The 27,809-nt window shown below is 40.8% G+C and overlaps 1 protein-coding gene across 3 annotated transcripts in view; it reads left to right on the top strand.

Moving 5' to 3' along the window:
* The window catches only part of svep1 (sushi, von Willebrand factor type A, EGF and pentraxin domain containing 1), a 93,197-nt gene that overhangs the window by 55,825 nt on the left and 9,563 nt on the right, over positions 1-27,809 (top strand). For 2 of the 3 annotated variants that reach the window (XM_048183899.1, XM_048183901.1), the window contains exons 11-43: positions 1,333-1,464; positions 1,726-1,917; positions 2,106-2,227; positions 2,331-2,433; positions 3,386-3,583; positions 6,063-6,296; positions 6,575-6,736; positions 6,883-7,044; positions 7,177-7,338; positions 11,772-11,860; positions 12,332-12,428; positions 12,671-12,784; positions 13,799-13,912; positions 14,050-14,251; positions 14,369-14,526; positions 15,014-15,212; positions 16,220-16,395; positions 16,524-16,648; positions 16,779-16,902; positions 17,124-17,294; positions 17,593-17,766; positions 17,961-18,080; positions 18,338-18,514; positions 19,752-19,836; positions 20,007-20,198; positions 20,338-20,505; positions 20,669-21,341; positions 23,115-25,834; positions 25,928-26,156; positions 26,270-26,425; positions 26,678-26,741; positions 26,977-27,150; positions 27,276-27,452. In XM_048183899.1, the coding sequence (XP_048039856.1) occupies positions 1,333-1,464; positions 1,726-1,917; positions 2,106-2,227; positions 2,331-2,433; positions 3,386-3,583; positions 6,063-6,296; positions 6,575-6,736; positions 6,883-7,044; positions 7,177-7,338; positions 11,772-11,860; positions 12,332-12,428; positions 12,671-12,784; positions 13,799-13,912; positions 14,050-14,251; positions 14,369-14,526; positions 15,014-15,212; positions 16,220-16,395; positions 16,524-16,648; positions 16,779-16,902; positions 17,124-17,294; positions 17,593-17,766; positions 17,961-18,080; positions 18,338-18,514; positions 19,752-19,836; positions 20,007-20,198; positions 20,338-20,505; positions 20,669-21,341; positions 23,115-25,834; positions 25,928-26,156; positions 26,270-26,425; positions 26,678-26,741; positions 26,977-27,150; positions 27,276-27,452 (8,145 nt within the window). The remainder of the gene's footprint in view (positions 1-1,332; positions 1,465-1,725; positions 1,918-2,105; positions 2,228-2,330; positions 2,434-3,385; positions 3,584-6,062; positions 6,297-6,574; positions 6,737-6,882; positions 7,045-7,176; positions 7,339-11,771; positions 11,861-12,331; positions 12,429-12,670; positions 12,785-13,798; positions 13,913-14,049; positions 14,252-14,368; positions 14,527-15,013; positions 15,213-16,219; positions 16,396-16,523; positions 16,649-16,778; positions 16,903-17,123; positions 17,295-17,592; positions 17,767-17,960; positions 18,081-18,337; positions 18,515-19,751; positions 19,837-20,006; positions 20,199-20,337; positions 20,506-20,668; positions 21,342-23,114; positions 25,835-25,927; positions 26,157-26,269; positions 26,426-26,677; positions 26,742-26,976; positions 27,151-27,275; positions 27,453-27,809) is intronic. The other variant, XM_048183900.1, reaches the window with a different exon arrangement.

Consider the following 27,809-nt stretch of genomic DNA (forward strand, 5'->3'; position numbering starts at 1 on the left):
GGAGTGTGTATGATCCTTGAAAGTCTATTGTCTGACCGCAGTGTAGCACCCTTAGTTCTGTGTCATTAAACAATCTAGCAATTACTCTCCTTTGGCACCAAGGCCTGTTATTCCCAGGCCTCATGAGGAGCAGTACAGTAGCGTATCGCCCTTTGTAGGACTTTGTGGTTGACCGAAGCGAGTCCTTGTGGAGCTCCACATTGCTCCCTGTGGTAAATGTCTGTGAAAATACCTGTTACATCATTGGCTACTGCCAGATTGCACAACACAGGCGATGTCTGCGATATCGCAAACAGATGCAGACATACAGTATACACTACAATGCCAAAAGTATGTGGACAGCCACTTCTAATTAACAGGTTAAGCTGTTCTAGTAATTCCAGTGAAGATAAATCTTTATGCTAAACATTATAGTGACTTTCTAGAGAACTGTGTGCTTCCGAATTTGTTGCAACAATTTAGGTGAGGCATTTTTCTGCTCCAGCATTATGATGCTCCAGTGCACAAAGCGAAGTCCACAGAGAAACTGATTACTGAGTCTAGTGTTTAAAGACTTGTCTGGCCTGCACAAAGCCCAGACCTGACTTCCTTTGGGGTGATTTGGACACCCTTGTGTCTGAATAGGAACAAATCCTGCTTCCATGTTCCAGCATCTAGTGGAAAGCCTGCCCAGAAGTGTGTAAGCTGTTATAGCTGCAAAGAGAATATACAGATGGTTTTGATATTAAATATACAAGTACATGTTGATGTACTCTTACTTTTATATTATATGACATGTATTGTACACTACTATTCCAAACGTCTTGGGGTCAGTAAGGTTTTTTTTTTTTTTTTTTTTTTTTTAAAGACGTTGCTTATGCTCACCAAGGCTGCATTTATTTGATCAAAAAGTACAGTGATACATTGTGAAATATTATTACAATTAAACAACTTTTTTCTATTTTTAATATATTTTAAAATGCAATTTATCACTGAGTGCAAAGCTGAGTTTTCAGCATCATTACTCCAGTGTTCAGTGTCACATGATCCTTCAATAATTATTCTAATATGCTGATTTGGTGCTCATATTTTTGTGGAAACCATGATGCATTTTTTCAGGTACTTTCTATTCTTTAATGAATAGGAAGTTTAAAAGAACAGCATTTATTTGAAATAGGGTTTTTTAAAAGTCTTTACTGTCACTTTTGATCACTTCAGCATCCTTGCTAAATAAAAGTTTTTATTTTGAAAAAAAAAATTCCACTCACCCCAAACTTTTTTAACTGTGTATATAATAGTGTGCTGCTTCCTTGCCAATATTAAGTTATTTATTTGTTTATTTTTCTTTCTCAGGAGGCTATCTGAATATCTCCAGTACTCACTCATCTGGTGATGTATTTCCTGTGGGAGAAACTTCAGTTTACTACACAGCCACAGACCCTTCCGGCAACAATCGTACTTGTGAGCTCATCGTTACTGTACAAGGTATGTTAGAGTGAACTTTGCATAAACTTTCTCATTGTTGACTCAAAAGTTTATTCCACAAAGCATGCTACAATCTATTATTCTATCTAGTTTGTTTCATGCCAAGAGTTTTTCTTAAAAAAGAATGTGTACTATGCTATAATCTGTCTTCGGATCTGTCTAGCCAGTTAAGCTAAATGCTGTGAATTTTTCCAGATTACACTATTCCTATTTAAATAAACTAGTTAATTCACTGGCACTGAAGGATGTTTCTAACCTCAGGTTCAACCTGTGAGAAGCCATTTGTACCAGTGAATGCGGATTTCTCATGTGCCAAGACGGAGGAGGGGATGAACTGCACTTTGATATGCAGACAGGGTTACAGTCTTGCTCAGGATGCTGTGCACAGCTACTTTTGTGCCAATAATGGAATCTGGGAGCCGCCCCGCTCACCAGACAGACCTGATTGCTCCCGTGAGTATTGCTTCAGTGTTACTCAACATTTGTCTTTCATTTTTGCTCCACTGTTCATAATTTCCTCTTTTCACAACACGGATTCATACACATACTGTCTTACACTGTGCACAAACAAATCTCTTGATTTTTATGCTTTTCTTTGAGTTTGTTGTAAGCATTTTGCTCTATGTATCTCCTGTGTACAGTGAACAGAATTGCAAACAATGGCTTTAAGCCCTTTGAGATGCTGTTTAAAGCATCCCGCTGTGATGATCTTGACTTGCTAAAGTCCTTCACGGGAGAGTTTTCAACTGTTCTTAAAGATATGGTGAGATCTGACACATACACATACACATATACTGTAGCCACATGATTTAATTTTTATCTTGTTAACTCTCATTGTATTTTAAACAATAATCATAATCCCACAGGTCCCTAACATCTGCGGTGGAGATGTCAGCTGCAAACTGGAAATGAATGTACCTGGACAGTGCCTAGAGTATAACTATGACTATCCAAATGGATTTTCTATTGGTAAATAATGACATGCTAATGTGGAGTGACTTTATCTTTTTCACCAGTCAGTGTTGTTATTGTTAACTAAAACTAAAACTATTAAAAATCTGTAATTTTTGTAATTGAAATGAAGCTAAAATAAAATTAAATATAATATAATATTAAATTAAAAACTTTAAACTTAAGCAAAAATTAGAAATGTTGATTTGGAAACTACCTGAAAAAGGTTTAAGTTGAAGAGCACTAAATAAATTGCTAAAACTAAAACTGCACTCATGTACTCATACTCATACATTAAAATGCTCCGATACCAACAACTCTTGCTGATCGTTCTCTCAGCACACATGCAACATTTGAATTAAAACCAAATCATATGTGCAAGTAAAAACATGAACTGTTACATCATTTATGTGTAACGAGTGGTTCCCTACATTGTTACAGGAAGGCGGTACAGTAATCACGTGACGTTTTCAAGACGTTTTCTGTGCGCAAACATCCAAAGCACGTGCCCAGAACGCTGCCTCTCAGACAGCATGCAAATAGCCTATTAAATTTAATCTAACAACAAAAGACAGAGAGAAAACCACTCACTGCTTTTGACTGGGTGAGCCCTGCTGGAGCAGCTCTAAATAAATTAAAGAAAAAATATAATAGAGCAATAATATGAACAGTAACAGTAGCTCCTACAATACATTTTAACAGGCATAATTAGGCATGAAAATAACTGAAGAAAATATCTATTTGCTAAGCCAATTCATTTGAATCATATTCTTTTGGTTTCTTTGCCCAATATTTTTAAAAATTAAAAAATTCAATGAAAATACAGCTATCAGTACTCCGTATCGGCAATACTAAAAATAAAAATATCAGTATTGAACTGTAAAAATTGGTATCGGTGCATCCCTACTGATTAGCAAAAAATATGTAGAATGGTTTAGAGAAAAACCTTTTTTTTCCCCCTTCTCCTCAGGGCCTGGAGGATGGGGCAGTAATTGGGGCTCTCAGAATGGTCAGGACTATGCATATTTTGACACTGGTTTTGCTCCAGAGCACCACTTACAGCAAGATGCTTCATCACAGCATGGCTATCACATGAGGACCAAACGTCATCGGAAAATCTCTGGCCCTACCAGAGAGCAGAAAATTCAAATCTATTTCAACATCACAGGTAGAGAAATACCAACTTTTGGGCTAGTTAGGTCCTGTGTTGTTATTGCACCTGTTGATAATTAGGCTGCATTTACACTGGCACAAAAAAATCCATTTTTTCTTGCATATGATACAGATCTGAATTTGTTGCACACGTGTAAACACAGAAAGCCATTTCCAAATGTGGTTTCAAATCAGATACATATCCAATATCTGGGCATCTGACCTACGTCGAAACACGTATATATAATGTAATTCCGTTTGGAATTCCATGCCACCACAAGGCGAAGACAACACGTCTGCCCACAAAGATAGTATAGTAGTATTATGAAGCAGATGTGCCTGTATGCACTCGCACTAAAATTCTTTTTTTTATTAAGGTGGAAACTTTATATACAGGTGCTGGTCATATAATTAGAATATCATGAAAATGTTTTTTTATTGTAAATTATTTAAAAAAATGAAACTTTCATATATTCTAGATTCCCTACATGTAAAGTAAAACATTTCAAAAGTTTTTTTTTTTTTTTAATTTGTTGATTAGAGCGTACAGCTAATGAAAGTCCAAAATCCAGTATCTCAAAATATTAGAATATTTACATTTGAGTTTCATTAAATGACCATCCCTACAGTATAAATTCTGGGTATCTCTTATTCTTTGAAACCACACTAATGGGGAAGACTGCTGACTTGGCAATGGTCCAGGAGACAATCATTGACACCCTCCACAAAGAGAGTAAGTCACAGAAGGTCATTACTGAATGTGGTGGCTGTTTACAGAGTGATGTATCAAAGCATATTGAATGCAAAGTTGACTGGAAGGAAGAAATTGGGTAGGCAAAGGTGCACAAGCAACAGGGATGACCGCAAGCTTGAGAATACTGTCAAGTAAAGCCGATTCAAACACTTGGGAGAGCTTCACAATGAGTCAAATGAAGCCGGAGTCAGCGCATCAAGAGTCACCACACTCAGACATCTTCAGGAAAAGGACTATCAAGCCACTTCTGAAACAGAAACAATGTCAGAAGCATCTTACCTGGGATAAGGAAAAAAAGAACTGGACAGTGAACAGTGGTCGAAAGTCCTCTTTACAGATAAAAGTAAATTTTGCATTTCATGTTGAAATCATGGTCCCAGAGTCTGAAGGAAGACTGGAGAGGCACAGAATCCAAGCTGCTTGAAGTCTAGTGGGAAGTTTCTGAAGTTAGTAATGATTTGGGGGGCCGTGACGTCTGCTGGTGTTGGTCCATTGTGTTTTATCAAGTGCAAAGTCAATGCAGCCTTCTTCCGAGATTTTGGAGCACTTTATGCTTCCATCTGCTGACAAGCTTTATGGAGATGCTGATTTCCTTTTCCAGCAGGACTTTAGCACCTGCCCACAGTGCAAAAACCACTTCCAAGTGGTTTGCTGACCATGATATTACTGTGCTTTATTGGCCAGCCAACATGCCTGACCCCTGAATCTATGGGATATTTTCAAGAGAAAGATGAGAAACAGTCGATCCAACAATATACAGATGATCTGAAGGCTCAGTATTGCCTCAGCAGTGCCACAGGCTGATCACTTCCATGCCACACTTCACTGATGCTGTAATTTGTGCTAGGAGCAAGTCATTTGCTGTAATATGTGCTGCTGACCAAGTATTGAGTGTACAAATGAACATACTTTAAAGAACTTAAACTTTTCTGTTTTGCAAATCCATTTTTTGATTGATCTTAGGAAATATTCTAATATTTTGAGATACTGGATTTTGGACTTTCATGAGCTGTAAAAAACTTTACATATAGGGAATCTAGAATATATGAAAGTTTCATTTTTAAAAATAATTTACAATAAAAAAAATAACTTTTTGATGATATTCTAATTATATGACCAGCACCTGTATAGGTAAGAAATTGTGCACACATAGAAACATTCAGGAGCATAGAAACTGAGAAACATTCAGGAGCATAAAAACTGGTTTTCAATCTCTGCCCAGTGAATATTTCTCAGCAATGAGGTGATAACTTTACTGTTTTTGTAATTAAACGCACAAGCTTCACTATTACAGAGAGATGCTGTACAAATGCATGGAGGTAATTCACACTCACAATCTCTCTCTCTCTCTCTCTCTCTCTCTCTCATTCGAATTCATTCAAATAAATGTAATCTTATTGCACTACTTTATTTCACTTCAGAATTCTAGATCTAACGAGCCATAGATAAAATAACAAATGAACAAATGCTTTTATTTTCCGGTCTATATCCATTCAGTCAGATTTTGCGCAGCAAACATCCATGACAGCTTTTAACTTATCCATGCTGGCAAATAATTGTGGTGCCACCCGATGTGAATTATATAAATAATTTTAGTATGGCCATTCAAAACTCAAGGAACAAAAAAACGCATAAGGTCAAAACATCTGATTTGTGCATTCAGGCTTGCAGTGTAAATGGAGCCTTAGTTTTACTCCCAAAGCCAGTTGCAACTTCTTCCAACACCATTCCTTTTTCCCAGCAAGCATCCCACTGCCCTTGTCGAGGAATGACTCTGCGGAAATGGTCAATCAAAAACGTTTACTGAGGGCACTTGAGCAGCTAACCAATCGGCTTAAGCGGACATTGAGCAAGCAACCGTTCTCTACCTTCCATGTGTCATCAGAGATGATCGTAGCGGACCCCAAATCATTGGAAAGTAAAAAGGCTGCACTATACTGCCGGCCAGGGTCTGTTCTCAAAGGCAGGGTGTGTGGTGAGTTTGAAAATGAAATACACATTCAACAGGACACATCTGATACAGATTCAGGAGTGAAAGATGTGACAGACATTTAAAGCTTTTTTGGGTTAGTGTGAAGATCTGTGAACGTCTGGAAAACATTTGTGGTAAACTGTTGCATTTTCTGTAATTTTGCCACAAATTAACTGCAGTTTTACCACAAAAAAACTGGTTTGCACAGCGCCAGCCAATGGCATATGAATTGGCTGCAACGAATGCACCTTTTTGACCTCCCTGTTGATTTTGACCCATAGTGCAATGTCCAGTAGGGACCTATTTCTCCCTGGAGTATGCTGAGTGTGAGAGCTGCTGGAGAGGGTCATATCAAGATGAGGAGGGCCAGATGGAGTGTAAGTCATGCCCGGATGGCTTCTCCACTCCTTACCTCCATTCACGCAGCCTGGCTGAGTGCAAAGGTAATCAGTTTGCGGTCTATATGTTTGTTCTTCAATCTACTCGTCACTCTATTCCATTCCAGCAGAAGACTGCTTATAGATGGGATCTCTAAGTGTGTCTCTGTCTTTGTATGTGTGCATACCTGCATGTGTCTGCATATTTCCAGCGCAGTGCCAGCCTGGCAGCTCGTCATTAACTGGGTTGGAGACGTGTGAGTCCTGTCCTCTAGGGGAATACCAGCCAGGTTTCGGCTCTCAGGTCTGTCTCACCTGCCCTCCTACCACGACCACTGTCAACAGAGGGGCTATGGATGTCAATGAGTGCGGTGGTGAGATGTAACAACTGAATAAATACCTAAGAATTACTTAAAAATACAAGACTAAATAAAAGACTTATTCAGGGGAATAGTTCCATTTGGTTTCTGAATACATTTGGTTTCTCTTTCTCTCTGTCTTCCCAGTACCATGTTCCGCGGGTCATTTCTCTCGTACTGGTCTGGTTCCATGTTACCCATGTCCCAGAGATTATTACCAGCCTGAGGAGGGACGTTCCTATTGCCTCTCCTGCCCCTTTTACGGTACCACCACGATAACCGGAGCTAAAGCCATCCAACAGTGCTCCAGTATGTGTCTTTTCCTTTGTTCTCTTATTTATATTAAGTACACCAATGTTTGTGGTCAGTGATTTCATCGCTTACGCTCACCAAAGCCCTATTCGGCTGGTAATTGTTTCTCATAGGGACCTAAGGTATTTTTCAACATTTACAGGGGCTAGTCTGATTTTGTCATCCGAAGCCAGAATGTCAGTGTTTTTCCTCCCACCACCCACATAAAAATCCCTGGCCAAATTTCCTAATGTTTTTTGACAAGCATCAAGGTCGTGTGGTAATTTAATTGCCATTCAAATTCACATCTCTGAGTTTACAAGAGGAGATCAAGTCAAAATTCACAGTTTAAATCCTTTTTGATCACTACAGAACATTATGATAACTGTTGCGCTTCACTGTGTAACACACAGGCTGTAGAAACACAAAGATGAAGATGAGAATAAACAGGTAGTCTGTAATAATCCACACAGGTACAATCCAACAATGAAGCAATCTTGTCCTACACAGTCGTAATCGAAACATGACCAGACAAAGACACAACAGAACTGAAATGCACAGACGATTAACTCAAATGACAAACAGCTGTGATGATTAGTGCAATGTCCATGGTGACGTACTGTGGCAGGAAAATAGAACAAAGGAACACATGTAATTAAAGAAAACAAACTGAAAGTCCATGAAAACTAAAGGCAGGAACACACCAAGCTGACGGTCGGCCGTCGGGCAGTTTTTCTTCGGCGGCTGACTAAGTTTTCTCAGTGTGTTCTGCACCGTTGGCTGAAGTTGGTCGTCGTCTGCTTTTTTCGGCAGATTCGAAATGTTGAATCGGCATTGGAGCTCGTCGGTCCGTCGGATCATTCTGATCATTCTGATTGGCTGGTCAGCTACTGCCGCCTACTGGTACGGAAAGGCATTTCATCTCACGCATGCGCAGAACTGACGTGCTACTTGGCCGTCGGCTGTTTAGCATCGGTTTGGTGTGTCAGGCCAACTTTGGACACAGACGCTGCCAACGTGATCCAACCCCACAGTCTGCTTTCGTTGCCACTAGTTTGTCGGCATCGGCTTGGTGTGTTCTGGCCTTAAGGCAAACTGAACATGACTGTGACATTACACCCCCCTCCAGCAAGGCGTGACCTCACACCTTAGAAAAGAGATGAAGAGGATGAGGGGGATGCCGAAAGGGTAGGCAAAAACAGGTAGAGGACACAGAAGGATGTGCTGGAGGTGGGCGGCCGACCGGGAAGAGGTGGAACACAAGTGTCTAGGGTGGTGCAGATGGTGGTGAAAGCCATGGACGAGCATTGAGCAGAGGAAGATGGTCGCTGACCCAGGCCACAGCTGAGACTGTGCCCCATGGTGGCACCATGGAGAAGTTCTCAGTGACACCACCATGGGGACAACAGGAGTTGACAATGACGTGCAGCCGATGAAGTGAAGGGACAGCAATGGCCTAGGTGATTGCGACGAAGCCGCAGCGACGATGTGCCAAGGGAGCCCAACGAGGCCGAATGCCTGAAGGTAACTGCTGATGTCAAGGGTGGAAGGAGTGTAGGCGTAGGAGCCAGGGCGATGGGTTGAGGGGGAGTTGAGCACTCTGAGGCCAGAGGCAGAGCCATGGGCTCTTCACACCCAGGAGGAGATGGCTCACAGCAGTCCTGAGGTGGATCCATACCACCGGAGGCTGAGGTTAAACTGAAGGGCTGATGGGAGGCAGCGATGACTGGATGGCAGGTGTGACTGGGGACTGGAGAGGAGCTTGGAGAGTGATGCAAAAATCCAACAAAAAATAAGCTCTCGAAAACATTTTGCAGAGGTGGTGGGAGAAGGAGGTTAGGCAGGACCAGAGTATTTTGCTGCTTTTCCACTGCATGGTATGGTTCGGCTCACTTTTTGGCACTTTTCCACTGCATGGGGTGGCTCGGTATGGAACGGTACAGCTCGCTTAAAGAGTACCACCTCAGTTGAGGTTCGAAGCGTGCAGTACCGATACTAAATGTGATGTGTAAATACTGCTGATCACTGATTGGTCACTACCAGCGTCATTGGATTTGAAACATGACACCAAACCCGCTAGATTTAAGTAGTCAGTACCACCGCAGTATCATTTGTTCATGCGACTTTGTTTAAATGACTTGCTTTAAACGGCCGTCACACGCAACTTGAAAAAAAGAAATGGCTGTATCGTGGTCAGTAGACGAGGTGCAGACTTGTTGGTAGACGAGGAGTGGATCCACGCCAGTAAAGGCGGCGCAACGATAACGATCAGTCTATTAATCCCACCCATTTTGAAGCGGTACTAACTGCAGTGGAAAAGCAAACCGAAAGCAAGCGAGCCGAGCCAAGCCGAGCCGTGCCGTGCCGAACTGAGCTGAGCTGAGTAGTACCACGCAGTGGAAAACCACCATTGGAGACATAACTGTCAGATTCAGATGGTAGCAAGACGGGCAGAAAGTTAACCTCTCCAAAATCAAAACAGTTCCTCCATGTGTTTGGGAAAAACTCACTCTCAGTGAAGGGAGGGTGGGTGGGGCTTACTTCCATAACCTCGAATTCCACTAGCACTCCCTTGGCAACAGATGGTGCAGCCGGCTCACACACCTTGTCAGATCCACGTTTCTCAGGCTCTGTGGTGATGTTCTGCTCTCGTTGGCGCTGACTTGAACGTCAGGGCGAAGTCCCTTTCGCATTCTGCTTTGGGCTCATGCTGCCAATCCCCGCAGTCTGGGTGGTGTTGGCTGGGCACTGGGTAGCTAGTGGGGCTAGTGTCATCGTCGACGATGACGTCCACTGTGGGTGGACACCAGCACCCACTCTATGCATCTGGCGAAGCTCCCTCAAGGGCCTTCCCTGGACATCTGCTCTTTGGTGGCGGCGTTGAGGCCGGCATACAGGAAGCTGCAAAGGCAGTTGTCCGGGAAAGACGTAGCTGGCACAAGGCTGAGGAATTCCTCCAAATGTTCCTCAAGGGAGCGGTTAGGTCCTTATGCTCAAGGCATAACAGTTTGACTGCTGCAAAGTGGTCCATAATGCTGAAAGAAACCAAAAATGCATAATCACAAAACACAAACAAAAACGCTTCAACAAAACATGCCACTAATCTTTTTCTAGGTCTGGTCTTCTGTATCACACAGGTGGTGTAAACACACACAAAGATGAAGATGAGAACAAACAGGTAGTCTTTAATAATCCACACAGGTACAATCCAACAAAAAAGCAATCTTATCTAACAGAACTGTAATCGAAACGAGACTAGACAAAGACAAACCAACAGAACTAAACTTAAATACACAGACGATTAACTCAAATGACAAACAGCTGTGATGATTGGTGCAGTCTCCATGGTGACGGATTGTGGCGGGAAAATAGAACAAAGGAACACGTGTGATTAAAGAAAACAAACTGAAAGTCCATGAAAACTAAGGCAATCTGAACATGACTGTGACACACTGTAATTTGCATGCATTTTAAATATGTACACTCTTATTACTGAAATGCAGGGAACAATATTTCATCACTGCTCCACCTCAGCGAAAGGAGAAAGAGAAAAACAGCATATAAACCTTCGAAATGGGCTGTTTTTAAAAATTTTTTAAAAATGTATCATATACAGTTATATAAATTCAAAATATAGGCCTAAACCAGGAGATTTAAAACAGATTTATAATAAATAGGATATTATTTTCCTATTATTAAAATAAGTATGAATTTATTCGTATTATTACAAGCATACAACATTAACGCTCAATCAATAAATCGCCATTTGAAAGCATGAGTTTTATCACTGAGGTACCATGCAAATTTAGTTTTACAGACGTCCACATGAGAAACAACAACTGTCCAAACAAGGCTCAAGTCTGCATTTATTTGATCAAAGCATTGCTTGAAATGGGCCGGTCTTCTATATTTTAATCTGTTTCTCCCTTACTATTTTTTGCATACCGCCACTTCTCACATGTTGCCGGTACTCTGACCGCCCCGTCTCTGGAATGCATTTTCAACCAATGTGGACCCCCCAACCTAGCTTATTTTATGTACTCTAACTTGGTTAGAGGAAGTATTTTAACATAAAAAATGACACGCTTTACCTTTAATGTGTTATAAAGTGTTGCTTGTGCAAGACAGTGGTGTGCAGAGGGTTTCTTCATTCATTCACCAGTGGAATATATGGGCCATTTTCAGGCTCTGGGTAGGTGTGTGAACGATTTGCAATGAGAATCCAATGCACATAATGGAATCTGATTCTCTGTACACGCAGGGAAAAAGTGCATCAGTGTGGAAAAGATGAGGATGATGAATGCCTTTGGAAAATGTTTTCCAGTTTTGACAGCAGAAATTCTCCTCTTTCACATCTTTTTTATGTGTATGTTGTGCTTATTCTGTCTGTTTCATTTTCTCATTTCTGTCTCGTTGTACTTTTTTCCCTCTTTTCTCTTGGTCTGACTCAGGCTTTGGCTCTAGTTTTCTGCCTAAAGAGGAAAGTGCAACTACAGCGCCAGAAGTGGTCGTGAGAAAGGATTATCAAGCCAGTAGCCAGGTGAGTCGTTTTCTCAATTTCATCGGTTGGTACCTGAATCTGGAAATATTTGGAACTTTAAAACGTGCTCCTGGTGTGTTTGGATTACATATATTGACCCTAAAATGTATTTGGACACCTAAGTCACACCACTAAATGTATGAATGCCATTATACTAAATACAAATAACAAGTGTTTTATTTTAAAAAAAAGATGGCACAAACAAAACATCAAACAAAAGCATATTTGTGTGAACTTTAGAAGAACTAACATTATAAAAGCCATTAAATAGTTAATACTGTGGTTAAATAGTTAGTCCTAAAGAAAGATCTTGCATCATCTGTTTAAAGATGCCAGTTGGTTTTCTGTTTTATTATTTAATGCAATGACATGACTTCAGTGAATAGCGTTTATAACTTTTTGTTGGTGTCACAGCATCCCCTGGGGGCTGGAATAAAATAGCTGAAAATGTAGCTATATTCTCTCCCGCAGATGTTCCATGAATGCCTCCTGAATCCGTGTCAAAACCAAGGCACTTGTGAGGAAGTCGGGGTCGGATATGTATGCACCTGTCTTCCGGGATTCACAGGTTTGGCATGTTCTATAATCATAGCTCACATGTAAAAAACAGCTTGCTTAAAGAAAACAACATTTTAAACTTTTATAGTTAATTGCTGTTGTCTCAAAATATCTGTTGTGCTATGTTCTGCAATGTGTGTCTGGTATTACACTATACTATTTTGATAGATTTACCTTAGCCTCTGTGGTTGAGTTAATCACTGCCAATCACTGTCCACTCTTTTCCCATTTTCCGAATTCATTGCCTTATAGGAGCCAAGTGTGAGAGCGACATTGATGAATGTGATTCTGCTCCTTGTCAAAATGGTGGCTTGTGCAGAGATGGCATGGGAGATTTCCAATGTCAGTGTCAGCCTGGGTTTGTAGGTATGAGAAAGTCCACTCACATAATCTGACAGCTCAGATTCACACTGGGGAATCCCAAAAGAACTGCAAAAACCAAGTTGTACGATTGAAATGTTTGAGGCAATTAAACCCCAACCCCAAAATTCCTCTCTGTTGAAAGTTTCCTTTAGTCTCACTATTGTGATGGATTTAGCTGTCTCTGAATCTCTCGAGTCTGGCAGTGAAACTACACAAGCTCTCATTCTCAGAACCTTACAACACTTTTCCATTCAGGCCATTGTCTCTCCTCTTTAAAACGTGGCCGTGATTAAGCATGTGGCTGCCCTAGATATGGTGAATTTGAATTGAAGCATTTTTGTTCCTTTCTGAATCTATGTATGGGTCTCGGGTGTTTATCCAAGGTGGCAAAAGAGACACATCTTTACAGAAAAATTGGAAAAGAAAGTACAATGATAAATATTATGAAATACGAGCTCAACATTAGTCAAGTTTCCATCCACCTTTTGCTTTGTTCTGTTATCGACAACGTGGGAAAAAACTTTTTCATGTAATGGGACCGTTATATAAACTGATACAGTGAAATGTTTTTGAAGAATCAACATAGAATTTATACACTGATGTTAAACAAACCAAGATTGTGTCAGCACTTTGTCGCAATTGTATCGATTAGCATTTATCGGCTATATCTGTAAACATTTTGATGCACTAAAAATCCTTGAATGGAAATTTGGCTAGTGACAACAGCTGATAAAGACATCTCCTTGGCCTCCCTTGAGCTCATGGTGTTCTCAAAGTGGCCTTAAAGCATGCCATGAATGTGAGGGTGTAACAGCAGAATACAGGTGAAAAGTGAGAGGAGGACCTGCCACATTAACACAAGATCTCGAAGAGACTGTGATGTGACTTAGTTTAATAGAAAACATGGCAACATGAATTATAATAGAAATAATAATGTGTTGGTTGCTTGTTGATTGTCCCAAGTATCAGGTTGTTCCATATGTCTTTGTGTTTATGTGTCTGTTTTGTCTCTGGAAGGCTTGCTGTGTGAGGCAGAGGTGAACGAATGCAGCTCTTCTCCATGTCAGAATGAAGGAGTCTGTGTGGATGAAGTGAATCGCTTCACATGTAGCTGTCCAGATGGATTCACAGGTCAGCACTTCACCTCTGTCACACCTCTTCACTTGCATATATTGTCAGATATAGTATAATACATTGAACTGAATGCTCTTCAATTCTAACGCAGTACTCAATGGGTTTCAAGGAATTTCTTTGTCATTTACATCTAGGTCCACATTGCGAGTTGGAAATAAATGAGTGTGCTTCCAGCCCGTGCCAAAACGGAGGTGTTTGTAAAGATTTGGAGGGTGGGTATTTCTGCACATGTCCTCAGGGCTTCACTGGCGACAATTGTGAGGTTGACGTTGATGAGTGCTACAGCGCCCCCTGTCTGAATGGAGGTACATGTGTGGATGCTGTCAATGATTTCAGGTTAGTGAGGAAGCATTTGTGGAAACTGTTCATGCATATGCATTAGGAAGATGTTTATAATGCAATCAACCACAGACATATAATAGATAACAGACTTTGTCTCACATTTGCGATCAGGTGTGAATGTGTGAATGGATACAAAGGCAGACTGTGCCAGGTGGACGTAGATGACTGTGATCCGAATTTGTGTTTGAATGGCGCAACCTGTGTGGATGGAGTGGCCACTTTCAGCTGCCGATGCCCTCCTGGGTTCAACGGAACCAGGTGTGAGACAGGTATTGAGGGAAAGAGATGAAAAAATCATGGAAATCACCATCATCATAGAGATAAGTTTTAAAAGGCTTGTTAGAGACACTTTAATTGAGATGTGTTCCCAGAAAAGTTTGGAAAATTCCCAGCAGCACTTAAAATGATCTAAAATAATACTAATAGATTGTCAATTTTCACACCCTGTTATACAGAATAATTTTTTTCATTGATGTTTTCAGATAAAGTTCGATGTACTGTGACAACAAACTTCTTCCCCAGTCCAAAAAGACCATTTATTAGAATTAAGCTACAAAAACATAAACACAAATGAATACATTAACATTAAAGATAAATTATATAATTTATATTTGTTTATATACATTTATTCTATAATATTTGGGTTAAAACCTAATTAACATTATAATTTCATCTCAGACATATTTAAAAATCATTTATGACCCCCAGTGATAATCACGTATCATCTGTTATCTTTTTTTTTTTTTTTTCAAACAGAAATGCCCTACTCTTTTGATCTGGAGTTTGAAGTTTCTGGTATCCATGGTTATGTGATGATGGACGGTCAGATGCCATCTCTTACACAGATCACGTGTACATTCTGGATGAGGTCATCAGACACTGTTAATTATGGAACTCCCATCTCCTATGCTGTAGAAGGAAGTGACAATGCCTTCCTCCTCATCGACTATAATGGGTGAGAGATGTGTTTTCATTTACATACCTCAATTTATATGCTATGACCTGTTTAAAGGGATAGTTCACCCAAAAATGAAAATTTGATGTTTATCTGCTTACCCCCAGGGCATCCAAGATGTAGGTGACTTTGTTTCTTCAGTAGAACACAAATGATGATTTTTAACTCCAGCCGTTGCGGTCTGTCAGTCTTATAATGCATGTCAGTGGGAACTTTGTCTATAAGAGTAAAAAAAAAACATGCACAGGAAAATCCAAATTAAACCCTGCGGCTCGTGATGACAGATTGATGTCCTAAGACACGAAACGATCGGTTTGTGCGAGAAACCGAACAGTATGTATATAATATTTTACCTCTAATACACCACTATGTCCAACTGCCCTGCATATCCGGTTAGTGAGGTCTGAACGCGCTCTGACACCGGAAGTGATCTCTCGCACTCATTGAAGCAAAACGCGAGAGATCACTTCTGTCATCAGAACGTGTTTTCCTACCTCACCAATCGGATGTGGACGGCAGTTGGACATGGTGGTGTTTTAGAGGTAAAAAATGGATATAAATACTGTTCGGTTTCTTGCACAAACCGATTGTTTCGTGTCTTAGGACATCAATGTGCCGTCACGAGCCGCAGGGTTTAATTTGGATTTGTCTGTGCATGTTTTTTTTTACTCTTATAGACGAAGTTCCCATTGACATGCATTATACGACTGACAGACCGCAATGGTTGGAGTTAAAAATCATCATTTGTGTTCTACTGAAGAAACAAAGTCGCCTACATCTTGGATGCCCTGGGGGTAAGCAGATAAACATCAAATTTTCATTTCTGGGTGAACTATCTCTTTAAAGTCTTTGTGTAAGCTGTATTTTGTGTAAGCTGATCTTACCAACACTCAAACAAATATAAAAGCCAAACAAAAAGGTTTGATTTTACTTGTTTAACCCTCACTCTTTTTCTTGCATTCTCTTCTGTCTCTCTTCCCTTGTTTTTCTTACATTCATACTTTCAGGTGGGTCTTGTATGTTAATGGAAAGGAGCGAATCACTGACTGCCCAGCAGTAAATGATGGCCTCTGGCACCACATTGGTGTATCATGGCGCAGCAAGGATGGCGATTGGAGAGTCTATATTGATGGGAGCCCTTCAGATGGAGGAAAAGGACTATCAGTTGGCACTACAATACCAGGTTGATCTTTATACCTGATAAACAATTCAAATACACTGCCAGTTTATTAAGACACCTTTATTACTTTATGGTGCTTCAAAGAGAAAGTGCATCCAGCTGATGAAATGTTTGCTCTATACATCAAACAGGAGGGGGCGCTCTGGTACTTGGACAGGATCAGGACCAGAGGGGGGATGGCTTCAACCCAGTAGAGTCCTTTGTGGGCACTGTTAGCCAACTTAATATATGGAACTATGTTTTATCACCACAGCAGGTAACACTTTATACACATTCCTTACTCTTACTGTCATGTAACAGTGTATAGAGTTCACTGAGCCTGAAAAAAGTTATTTTTCTGAACGGCTGTGAGATCAGAAACTAAACATATTTCCAACTATTGTCAGATCCGATCTCTGGCCAGCAGCTGTCCACGTGATCTGCAGAAAGGGAACGTGTTTGCCTGGCCTGACTTCTTAGGAGGGGTCACGGGCCGAGTAAAGACCAGCAGCAAGAGCACTTTCTGCGCTGGTAACAATTGATCTATTATTGTCTATCAACTGTGTGTGCAATGGCGAACAAAACTGTTTCTCTGCTGGTCTTGGTGTGAATTTTACATACTACTACATAACAACAACTGTACTCACATTATCAAATGTATCCTGATGTGTAACGACCAAACACATATTATCCTAACCATGTAGGCATGTTCAAGTGTAACATTTGTTGTCCACTGTTTTGGTCTTTGTTAGACTGCCCCCTGGTGGAATCTTTTGTTCCTCAACTGCGCTCATCCAGTAAAGCTGTGAGTCCAGGCTCTAAGGTGCAGTTCTCTTGCAGTCCTGGCTTCTATCTGGTGGGGGAGCCAGTGCAGCAGTGCTTAAACAGAGGCCAGTGGAGCCATGCAGAGCCGATATGTGAACGTGAGTGATGTGAATGCACAGATAAACAATAAAAGACACAAAAGCATACATTGACTGTTTAAAAAATGACACGTTCAGAACTACCATCACAGCCACGTATACCACAATATACTTACACTGTACTGATATACAATCATACAACTTATCTTTAACAATTTAAAATGCAAATAAACACATGCCATAACACAAATAGACACTTTGTGCACACACTCACATGTACTGCATATATTAACGTTACTGATTACCATGTACCAGAACCGTCATTAATCTGTACCAGGGCTTTTCTCTGTATATGTAGGTGTGGAGTGTGGTCCTCCCCCTGATCTGGAGCATGGCCAGTATCATGGAGAGGATTTCTATGCTGGGAGCTCAGTGCTTTATCAATGTAAACACGGGTTCTATCTCCTCGGAGAGAGTAAGTTGCTGTGTACCAATAATGGCAAATGGATTGGCAACCCACCTGCTTGTCTGGGTAAGTGATACACAGCAAATGTTTGAAAGAACCAGATAGGCAGAGTGAATAGACAATAGGTCTATATTAAGTTATCAAACACTACTATGCACAGGTGCACATGGAACCTGGAATATCATTTTACATTTGGTCTTTCATTTATCATTTACATTTTGCATGCCTTTGTTTTATGTTGGTTTGTGCTCATACTACAGATGTGGATGAATGTTCTCTGGGCTCTGAATGTGATGAACATGCTAGTTGCCAGAACACTGATGGCTCTCATATATGCACCTGCATACCTCCTTACAGTGGAGATGGAAGAAACTGCACAGGTAACATCTCGTTATAATTTGGACAATTTATATGGACAAATAAGTTTCCACAAGTAGCAGTCTCTTGATGAGTGCACTGCCAGTCCACACAGTTGCATGATTATTATTGCAGTTGTGCATTTTGGACCCAGTCTGCCAATCCTTTACCAATCGGACAACATATTGTCCACCACAAGTTTCTAGAATCACTAATATGTTTTACTTAACAAATACATTCATAAACTGAAGACAATTTTATTTTTCTTTATTTTCACAAGAGCCTGTAAAATGTAAAGATCCAGGTGCTCCGGAGTTTGGGCATCGTGAGGGCAGTAATTTCATCATGGGCAGTGAGGTGGTCTTTTCCTGTAAGGAAGGCTATGAGTTGATTGGCTCATCCCGTCTTTCCTGCACAGAGGAAGGAATTTGGAAGGAGGATGTCCCATACTGCAAAGGTACAGTAGGCCTGGCTTTCAGATCTGTATATTGGTGCTACTGTTTGCCTACATACACTACCTTTCCAAAGTTTGGGCTCAATATGATTTTTTTTTAAAGGAATTAATAATTGTAATTGTATTCATATATATATACAAAAATATTAAGCAGCAACTTTTTCAACTAAACTTTTTCAACATTGATAATAAAAAGAAATGTTTCTTGAGCACCAAATCAGCATATAATGATATCTGAAGGATCATGTGGCACTGAAGCCTGAAGTAAGGACTGCTAAAAATTCAGCCTTGCCATTATAGGAATTAATTCAATTTTAAAATATATTAAAATAAAAAAAAACATTATTTTAAATTGTAGTAATATTTTCACAAATCTCTTTATTATTATTAGTAGTAGTAGTATTTTTAAATCAAATAAATGAAGCCTTGGTGAGCATAAGCTTCTTTCAAAACCTCAAACTTTTAAAACAGTAGTGTAGAAAATAAGAAAACAAAGCTAGCACACAAAACAATGATTTGAACATAATTCTTGTTTTATTCTTCACTAGAATTAAAAGAGGCAAGCTAATGCAAATATTCCATTAATGTACTAATGTTATTTTGTAATAGTAACTAATTTGAGCTTGTATTGGGATCCAAATGGTTGGACCCTCCAATTTATATGTAAATGTTTGTGTAATCTAGCCACATACAACGCAGATACATTATTTATTAATCTTACTGCTGGGTTTTGGGGTTGGGAATTGATCTGATAGAGACATTCTGTGTATATATACGTATCTTATCTGATAAACAATTGTTCAGCTTTAAACAAAGTCCAATAGTAGAGAGTGCATCTCTGGGAAAAATATAGTCTCTGTGGCTATAAAACATGCTCTGTGGCCTAGGGTTTGGTCTAAGGGTCTGGTAATAAAGGCTTTTTAACCTGAAAGAGTGACATGGTCATCCAAAAATTCTTCAGCTTTGTTCAGTCCATTGTAGTATTTTTGCATTGCCAGCAGACTGAACGTTATCCTGAACCTCAGCCAGCAGCTTTTATGAGGCTTTTATGCCTGGTAAACCCACATTACTGTATGCCAATCAGTGTTTACATGCATTTTGCTTTGGCAGATTCCCGACAGTCTCCAGATGCATTGATTTTTAATGAATTTAATGCAATGACGAAAACAATTACAGTCTGAAGTCTGAAGTGCATTGAAAACATTGAACGTAATCTACTTCTAATGACCTCCCCCCACAGCCCTTTCCTGTGCTCATCCCACTCTTCCAGAATATGGAATCCTAAAAGGGGCAAACTTCACATACGGAAGCAAGGTGACTTTCAGGTATCACTCTCAGTGTTAGATGTAGAGTCGGTTTCTAGAGGTATTGTATAGCCACTTTTAAGAGACCTATTTGAATATAAGAAATTGTTAACTGTTTTAATTAATAACATAATGGGAAAGAATGGTATTTTTGTGTGTAGCTAATCTTTGCATTTTCTGCTCTGCTGCAGTTGTGAGAAGGGCTATGTCCCTCAGGAGCCAGTAGAAAGCCAGTGTCAATCTGATTTGAAGTGGAGCAGAGAGCCCCATATTTGTAAGCCTGTAACCTGTGGTGAGCCCCCAGTGGTGGATTATGCCGAGTATACCCAAAATGGGAAAGTCTACCTCTCCACGTTAACCTACACCTGCATAGAGGGATACAGGTAAAGTCTGATACATTTTCATCACTGACTCTTGTAGCAGGGACTGTACAGAAAAACATTTTTAGATTGTATGGTTGGTTTTACACAATCTAGATGTCAGAGAATGTGTTGACTCACCTTGTTTTTTGTGTGTGTAAAGATTGCAGGGTGCCATGGAACTGAAGTGTGAGTCATCAGGAGAGTGGGCATCTCCTCCCCCCATCTGTGCCAGGGTGGACTGTGGCAAACCTCCTCCTTTGAGGGACGCTGTGATTAAGGGCGACAACTTTACGCTGGGTAGCAGAATCATCTATATTTGCAAAGAGGGGTAACTAGCTTCATTTATGTAAACTTTTGTGCCAAGGAGTTTGATCCAATTATATTTGTCGGTGTTCAGCAAAAACAGATGTTTGATGTCCTTTAAAATATCTTTTTCAATCACTGTAGTAATGATTTGACAACAATGATTTGTAAAATCTGTTTTATTGTAGTTACACCCTGCTTGGCACAGAAACACAAGAATGCCTCCCAAGTGGCAACTGGACTCATAATTCTGCCCAGTGTGTGCCTCTGTCTTGTGGGCCACCACCCCAAGTTGACCATGCCCTACCTGACACTGGACACCAGCTTTTTGGGGACACTGCTATCTATTTCTGCGATGATGGCTACACTGCTGGTAACAATACGAAACTGTTCTGTAATGCCCAAGGTGTTTGGGCACCTCCAGATGGCTTTGGCATTCCTCACTGCATTGCCAACTTCTGCCAGCGTCCCCCAGATTTACCTCATGCCATTCTGGACTCCATAAACAAACAGAAGTATGCTAGCAACACAGAGGTCAACTACAAGTGTGAAGAGGGCTTTGTTCTCAACACAACAGGAACCCTGAAGTGCATGATAGGGGGAGAGTGGACACCCTCGCCTATGGACATTGGCTGTATGCCTGTCAGATGCTCAAAGCCAGACAGTATTGAGAAGGGCTATGTAAGTGGGAGCAATTATAGTTTTGGAGCGGTAATTGCGTACAGCTGTGATAAAGGGTATTTCATTCGAGGAGAGAAGAGGAGAATTTGTAAAGCCAACGGTGAGTGGGGAGGTGTCTTGCCCACATGCCAGCCTATTTCCTGTCCCAGCCCACCTCGCTTGGCAAATGGTTTCATCCAGGTAAATTCAATACTGTCTATCTGGGAGCATGAGATATTGGCACCATGTTACCAATATATATATATATACATTTATACAGTGCACAGCATAAATGAGTACACACCCTCTGAAACTTCTGAAAGTCAGCAATTACTCAATTAATTAGAAGACTTGTTAGTGTTCTTTAGAGATACAATGTTCCAGCCAGTCAATTACCAAAGAAGCGTATCAAAATGATTCAGGAAAATACGATTTTCTTATCAAGGTGATAAAATGTTGTGTAGCAAAAATGAGTACACCCTCCAAAAAGTTACAAAATAAAAAAAAAAAAAATGTTCTGGTGTAAGTTTAAGGCAATGTTTGATCAACAGGTAAGTATGTTGAACCAAACCATTTAAAGAGAAGTAATTTCTTGACAATTAAAAGTGTTATATAGCCCACTGAATCATTCTCAGACTTAATGCTGACAACAATGGAACCACTTGGGAGAGAACTGTCAGGAGACTTATTTCTTAGCACAAAAGAGGACAGTGGTACGAGAGGATTACCAAATCATTGTTTCAATTGTGAAAATATTGCAAAAGTAACACAGAAATTCAAAAACAATGGACTTGTGACAAGTCCCCTGAAATAATCAGGCCTTCATTTAAAGCTTTCATTTAGTGGTGAGGGATTTTTTTGCCAGACAAAGATCTGGAGAAATACCAAGTGAGTATCTCACAGCCAGCAAAAGCTATGAAAAGAGTGACTGTTTATCTCACAGAGTAAGATGCAGCCTGCACAAATGACATGCATGGTTGTTGTTCTCACTGGAACTACCTACTGTTGCCAAAACACAATAAAGTCAGTTAGCCATTTCCAAAGCCCATATTTACAAAATATAGATTCTGGGAATCAATACTCTGGTCTCATGAGACCAAATCAATCATTTTGGATCTTACAGCATCCAAAATGTTATGGTTTTGCTAGAGGAGGAGTACTGTGAGAAGTGCCTTGTTCCCACAGTAAAGTTCAATGGTAGTAAGGCTCTTATATATTGATGTGTGAGAGCTGAAGGTGTGAGGGAGTTGTGCTTAATCATTGCTGTCATGAATTCCCACACCACTGTGTAATTTAATACACAAACTTGAACAGAAGATGTTACTCTTTCCTCATTCTCTGCATTGTTGGGCATTTTTTCAACATGACAATGAGGATATGCATTCTCCCATGGTGAAAAACTTTCTGTGGACATGTATTGCACTCAATCTTAGCACTCTTGAGCCCCTGTGGGGGATTCTGTTGAGACGAGTTGAGCAACACTCCCTATTAAAGATCAGGGCATTTAAGAAGCTCATCATCCAGGAGTTAAACAGGACAGATGTGACAATTTGTCATGGACTTGTACACTCCGTGCCAAGAAGGGTCAGAGCAGTATATTCAAAATTATGTAGGGCATACTAAGTACAAGAATATTATACATTTGTTGAATTAAATCTAGGGTGTACTCATTTCTGCAATCCTTAATTTAAACAAAATTGGCTAATTTAATTATTTTATGGCTATTAATGACAGATATTTCTCAGTTTTTATTATGTATATGTTTAATACATTTTAGTTTTGCCATCTTTCCATGAATTGTATTAGTGATCATAAAGAAAATACATCTTTTGTATTTGTCCAGAGGGGGTGTACTCATTTATGCTGTGCACTGTATATATATTACAAAACAGTATAGAATTCTAAAATCAATGTAATCCTTGATCATTTCACATACATTATTAAACATGTACAATTTTTTTTTTCTCTACATAGGGCCAAATAAGAAAGAATGGCTATGTATACAGCAGTAGAGTGACCTATGCTTGCAATGATGGTTATCGCCTTACTGGGAAGCCGGAACGTATATGCATGGCCAATAAGCAGTGGTCGAACAACAACCCTCCTGTTTGTGTCCTCCTCACCTGCCCTACCCCACCTGATATCAAAAATGGCCGTTATCATGGCTCCACCTTTGAAGTTGGCAGCAAGGTGGAGTTTGTCTGCAATGAAGGATATGAACTCATTGGCGATTCTGTATGGACTTGTTTAAAGTTTGGAAATTGGGACAAGACCGTAACCCCACGTTGTTCCCCAGTACAGTGCCCTGAACCACCTTTAGAGGAGAATCACCTTGTACTGCGTGGATTGGATTCTGAGTCGGGCACTGTGGAGCTTTCTTGTGAGGAAGGGTATGTCCTCCATGGAGCACGAACTCTTCGTTGTACCCCATCCCAAGAGTGGAATGATTCTTTCCCTGTCTGCAAACAAGTGTTTTGTGGACCTCCACCTGAGGTTGCCTTTGGTGACCCATCAGACACACTGTCCTACTTTGCTAGTGTGGTGACCTACTCTTGCATGGATGGCTTTACACTCCGGAAGGAAGCTTCTGTCCGTTGCCAGGCAGATGGGAACTGGAGTAAACCTTATCCTGAGTGCATTCCTGTTGAATGCCCACAGCCTGAGGACATACCAAATGGAATTGTGGATGTTCACGGACTAATGTATCTTAGTACTGCCATCTATAGCTGTAAGGCAGGGTATGACTTAGTAGGTAACAGCACAGTGCTTTGTGGTCAAAGTGGACTGTGGATAGGAGGTATACCTGTATGTCACCCTGTTAAGTGTGCTGCACCCAAGGAGATTCCCAATGGCTCTGTTAGGTACTCCAGGCTACAGTTTAGCCAATCAGTTACATATTCCTGCCAAAGGGGGTACCGCTTACAAGGCCCAGGAACCCTCACCTGTCTGGAGAATGGACAGTGGCACCAAGAGGCTCCTTCTTGTGTGCAGATTTACTGTTCTCCTCCAAAACCAATTGACAACGGCTTTGTAGAAGGACGGGACCGCAAGTTTGGGGTTACTATTTTCTATAGCTGCTTCCCAGGTTTCCTGCTAGTGGGTAATAATCATCTCACTTGTGAAGAACATGGCTGGTCAAGCTCTGAGCCAAAATGTACTCCTGCTGACTGCGGCCTGCCTCCGCACATTGATTTTGGTGACTACTCGAAGGTCAAAGAACTATCAGCAGAAGATGACACACTTACAAGCCAACATTTACCAGTAGACAACAGCTTTTTACACGGTTCCCTGGTTCAATATCATTGTCATGCCGGGTATGAAATAAAAGGTGGTGTCGTGTTGATGTGCCAAGAAGATGGCATGTGGAATGGAACCGCACCTGTGTGTTCTCCGGCAAAATGTGAGACTCCACCCAGCCCTGAATATGGATCAGTTATGGTAACAAATAGCCCACTTGGCAGCCTCGCTGAGTACAGTTGTGAAGAGGGTTACGAGCTCAGTGGACAGACAATCCGACAGTGTATCTCTGGGCAGCAGTGGAGTGATGATGCTCCTCGCTGTTTGCCCATCTCATGTGGTAATCCTGGAGGCATTGCGAATGGTGAGGTGGTTGGAAAATCCTTTCACGTCAAGATGCTTATTCATTATGAATGCCATAAAGGGTTTGTCCTTGAGGGTGTTAAAACTAGAACTTGCCAGGTTGATGGGAAATGGGACAACAAAGCTCCAACATGTAGAGCAGTCTCCTGTGGGCGCCCTGTTGTATCAAAGGATGTTTTAGTAAGAGGAGACGACTATACGTTTGGTAAAAGGTTGTTGTTCAGCTGCAATCTTGGCTTCATCCTACAGGGAGCGCCGACCAGTGTTTGTTCGGCCAATGGCAGTTGGAGTGAGGCTCCTCCGAAGTGCCTACCAGCCTACTGTGGTCAACCACCAGTAATTGAAAATGGCAGAGTAACAGGCACGGATTATGGCTACAACGGTATGGTTAGGTATGCGTGTGACATTGGATACGTCTTGACTGGAAATCCTACGCTAATATGCAGAGCTGATGGACTATGGGATGACCCTCCTCCACGGTGCGACATAGTCACATGCGACCCACCTGAGGACATTAGCCATGGGTACCTGAATGGATCAAGCTTTAATTTCGATGATGTTGTGGAGTATATTTGCTTTCCAGGCTATGAGGTTGTTGGCAGTCCGGTTTTACGATGTGCTGCCGAGGGTGTCTGGCTGGGGCAAGTTCCAGAATGCCGACCATGTGTCTGCAGTCCCCCGGTTCTGAAGTACGGCACTATTCTCGGCCGAGACCACACCTGTGGTGCAAGCATCTGGTTTCGATGTGATGATGGCTATAAAATTCTTGGCCCAGCAGATGCAATATGTGACAAGGGCGGAGTGTGGAGTCCAGGAGTACCTATCTGCACCCGAGGGAGATGTTCCAGCCCTCCCCCGGCTGTGCCTAATGCTGTTGTACAAGGCAGTGCTGCCTACTCTATTGATACAGTGACCTACCGCTGTAGGCCAGGATATCATTTGAAAGGTTTCCCCAATCTTTCCTGTGGAAGGTTGGGTAGATGGGGAGAGCCCAACCTGAGCTGTGAACCCGTTTCTTGTGGAGTGCCTCCTCTCATCCCAAATGCAGAGACTGCGGGAGTGGTGTTAACCTATGGCAGCAAAGCTCAGTACAGGTAAAATTGCATAACATAAACATTCAGTAAAAGCTAAATTGTACACATAAAAATGCTGAGGAGCATTGAACTGAAAGTTTCCACTTGACACAGGTGTAAAGAAGGATTTGAGTTAGCAACAAAGACGGACTCAATTACCTGTGAAAGTGATGGCACCTGGTCCAAACACGGCGTCAGATGTCGACTTTCACCCTGCAGCCTGCCTGCTAACCTCACCAATGTAGTTGTCACAGGCAAGCAGCTCACACCTGTAGGGGGCGTAGTCATAATCTCTTGTATACCAGGGTACTTTCTTGAGGGACCTGGATTATCTGAGTGTGCAGTAAGTGATATGCTAAGATCATCATTCTGTGTAGACACTCCTTGCATCATTTGGTGATAAAATTGTCATTTTCTAAATATGTCTCAATGTTATTTTCCTTTTATTTCATCCAGACCTCGGGCAAATGGTCTCCATCTTTCTCTTCCAAGTCCTGTGTCCCTGTTATTTGTGAGAAGCCTCTCCCCATTCCTAATGGTTTGGTTGAGGGCAAGAGCTACAATTATGGAGATATTATTAGCTATACTTGTCTACCGGGATTTGAACTACAGGTACATATTTATCCATCCATTTTTAAACTACTTGACCTGTGTAGGGTCACAGGGATGCAGAAACCTATCCCAGTGTCTCAGGCCATAGGCAGGGAAACACTCTAATATCCCAGTTAATAACAGGGATTAGTCCTTATATTATCTAAATCCATATTCCCCCCAAATCATTGCCCTAATAAATGAATTTATAATACTGGTGAATTAGAGTTAGTAAGCATGTATATATTTATATTATTATTTTACATCATCCAGGGGGACTCTGTTCAAATATGTCAAGGTGATAAAACCTGGAGTGGAACTCAGGCAGTGTGTGCTGGTAAGAAAAAAAAAAACGTTTTTTTAATCAGATTTTTTGTCGTCTTTTCTGGTTATCTTTAATAATTAACAAGATTAGGCATGTTTTTCTTGTTGTAAGCATAATTTCATAAAATTAAGCACCAAATTATTGATCGTTTTATGCTTAACAAGAAAAATATGTTATTTGTTATACCGTTATTGATGTTTTTATTACACATTCATTCTTCTTTATCTCTAAACTTTTTTTTGTTTAGCAGTGTCATGTGGTCCTCCACCAGTGGTTCCCCATGCAGTTACTTTGTCAAGTGGTCAGACATACCAGAGTATTGTGAGTTACATGTGTCATCCAGGGATGAGATTGGTTGGTTCACAGAACCTCACTTGTCAAGCCGACGGAACATGGAGCTTACCTACACCAGCGTGTGAAGGTAAGAACAGATAAACGGTCACTCTTTAGCTTTAAGAAACAGCACAAGTTCTCTATCTAACCTTTTCTTTCCATTCTTTCCTCTTCCTTTCTCTTTTTCACAAATGCACATACACAAACTCTCAGTTTCAGGAGGCTGTGAGAAGATAACAGATTTATTGAATGGAAAAGTGCATGAGCACAACCTGTCCAGTGGGCGTGCTCTTGAGTTCCACTGTGACAAAGGCTACACACTGCAGGGAGAGTCTCTTATCATGTGTGTGGGAAACGGCTCCTGGAGTTCACCCTTCCCTGTCTGTATACGTATGTCAAGCACTATGGTTTCAAATACTCTGACAACATTTGAAGGGAAGCTCTCTAGATGAGAGACTTAGATTCTGAAAAAATTTGCATTTTATTCACTAACCACTCACAAACCTGGTGTTAAATGTGCTGAAAATACAGTCATAAGAAGTTAACTAAATTAAAGTTAACTCTTTTCTGCTCAAACACACTTCCATTGTTTGAAAATTAGGCTCATTATAGATTGTACCTTCCAGCAGTTGGCACTGCACCATTGCACACTATTTATTTTTTTAGTGCCATTTATTTTTAGTGAATTCCCTCTAAGATTTGATTTATGTATTTGTTAATTTCTCTATTGAAGTTTTTAGTTCACTC

This window comes from Megalobrama amblycephala, linkage group LG3 (assembly GCF_018812025.1).
Source record: "Megalobrama amblycephala isolate DHTTF-2021 linkage group LG3, ASM1881202v1, whole genome shotgun sequence".
Classification (NCBI taxonomy): domain Eukaryota; kingdom Metazoa; phylum Chordata; class Actinopteri; order Cypriniformes; family Xenocyprididae; genus Megalobrama; species Megalobrama amblycephala.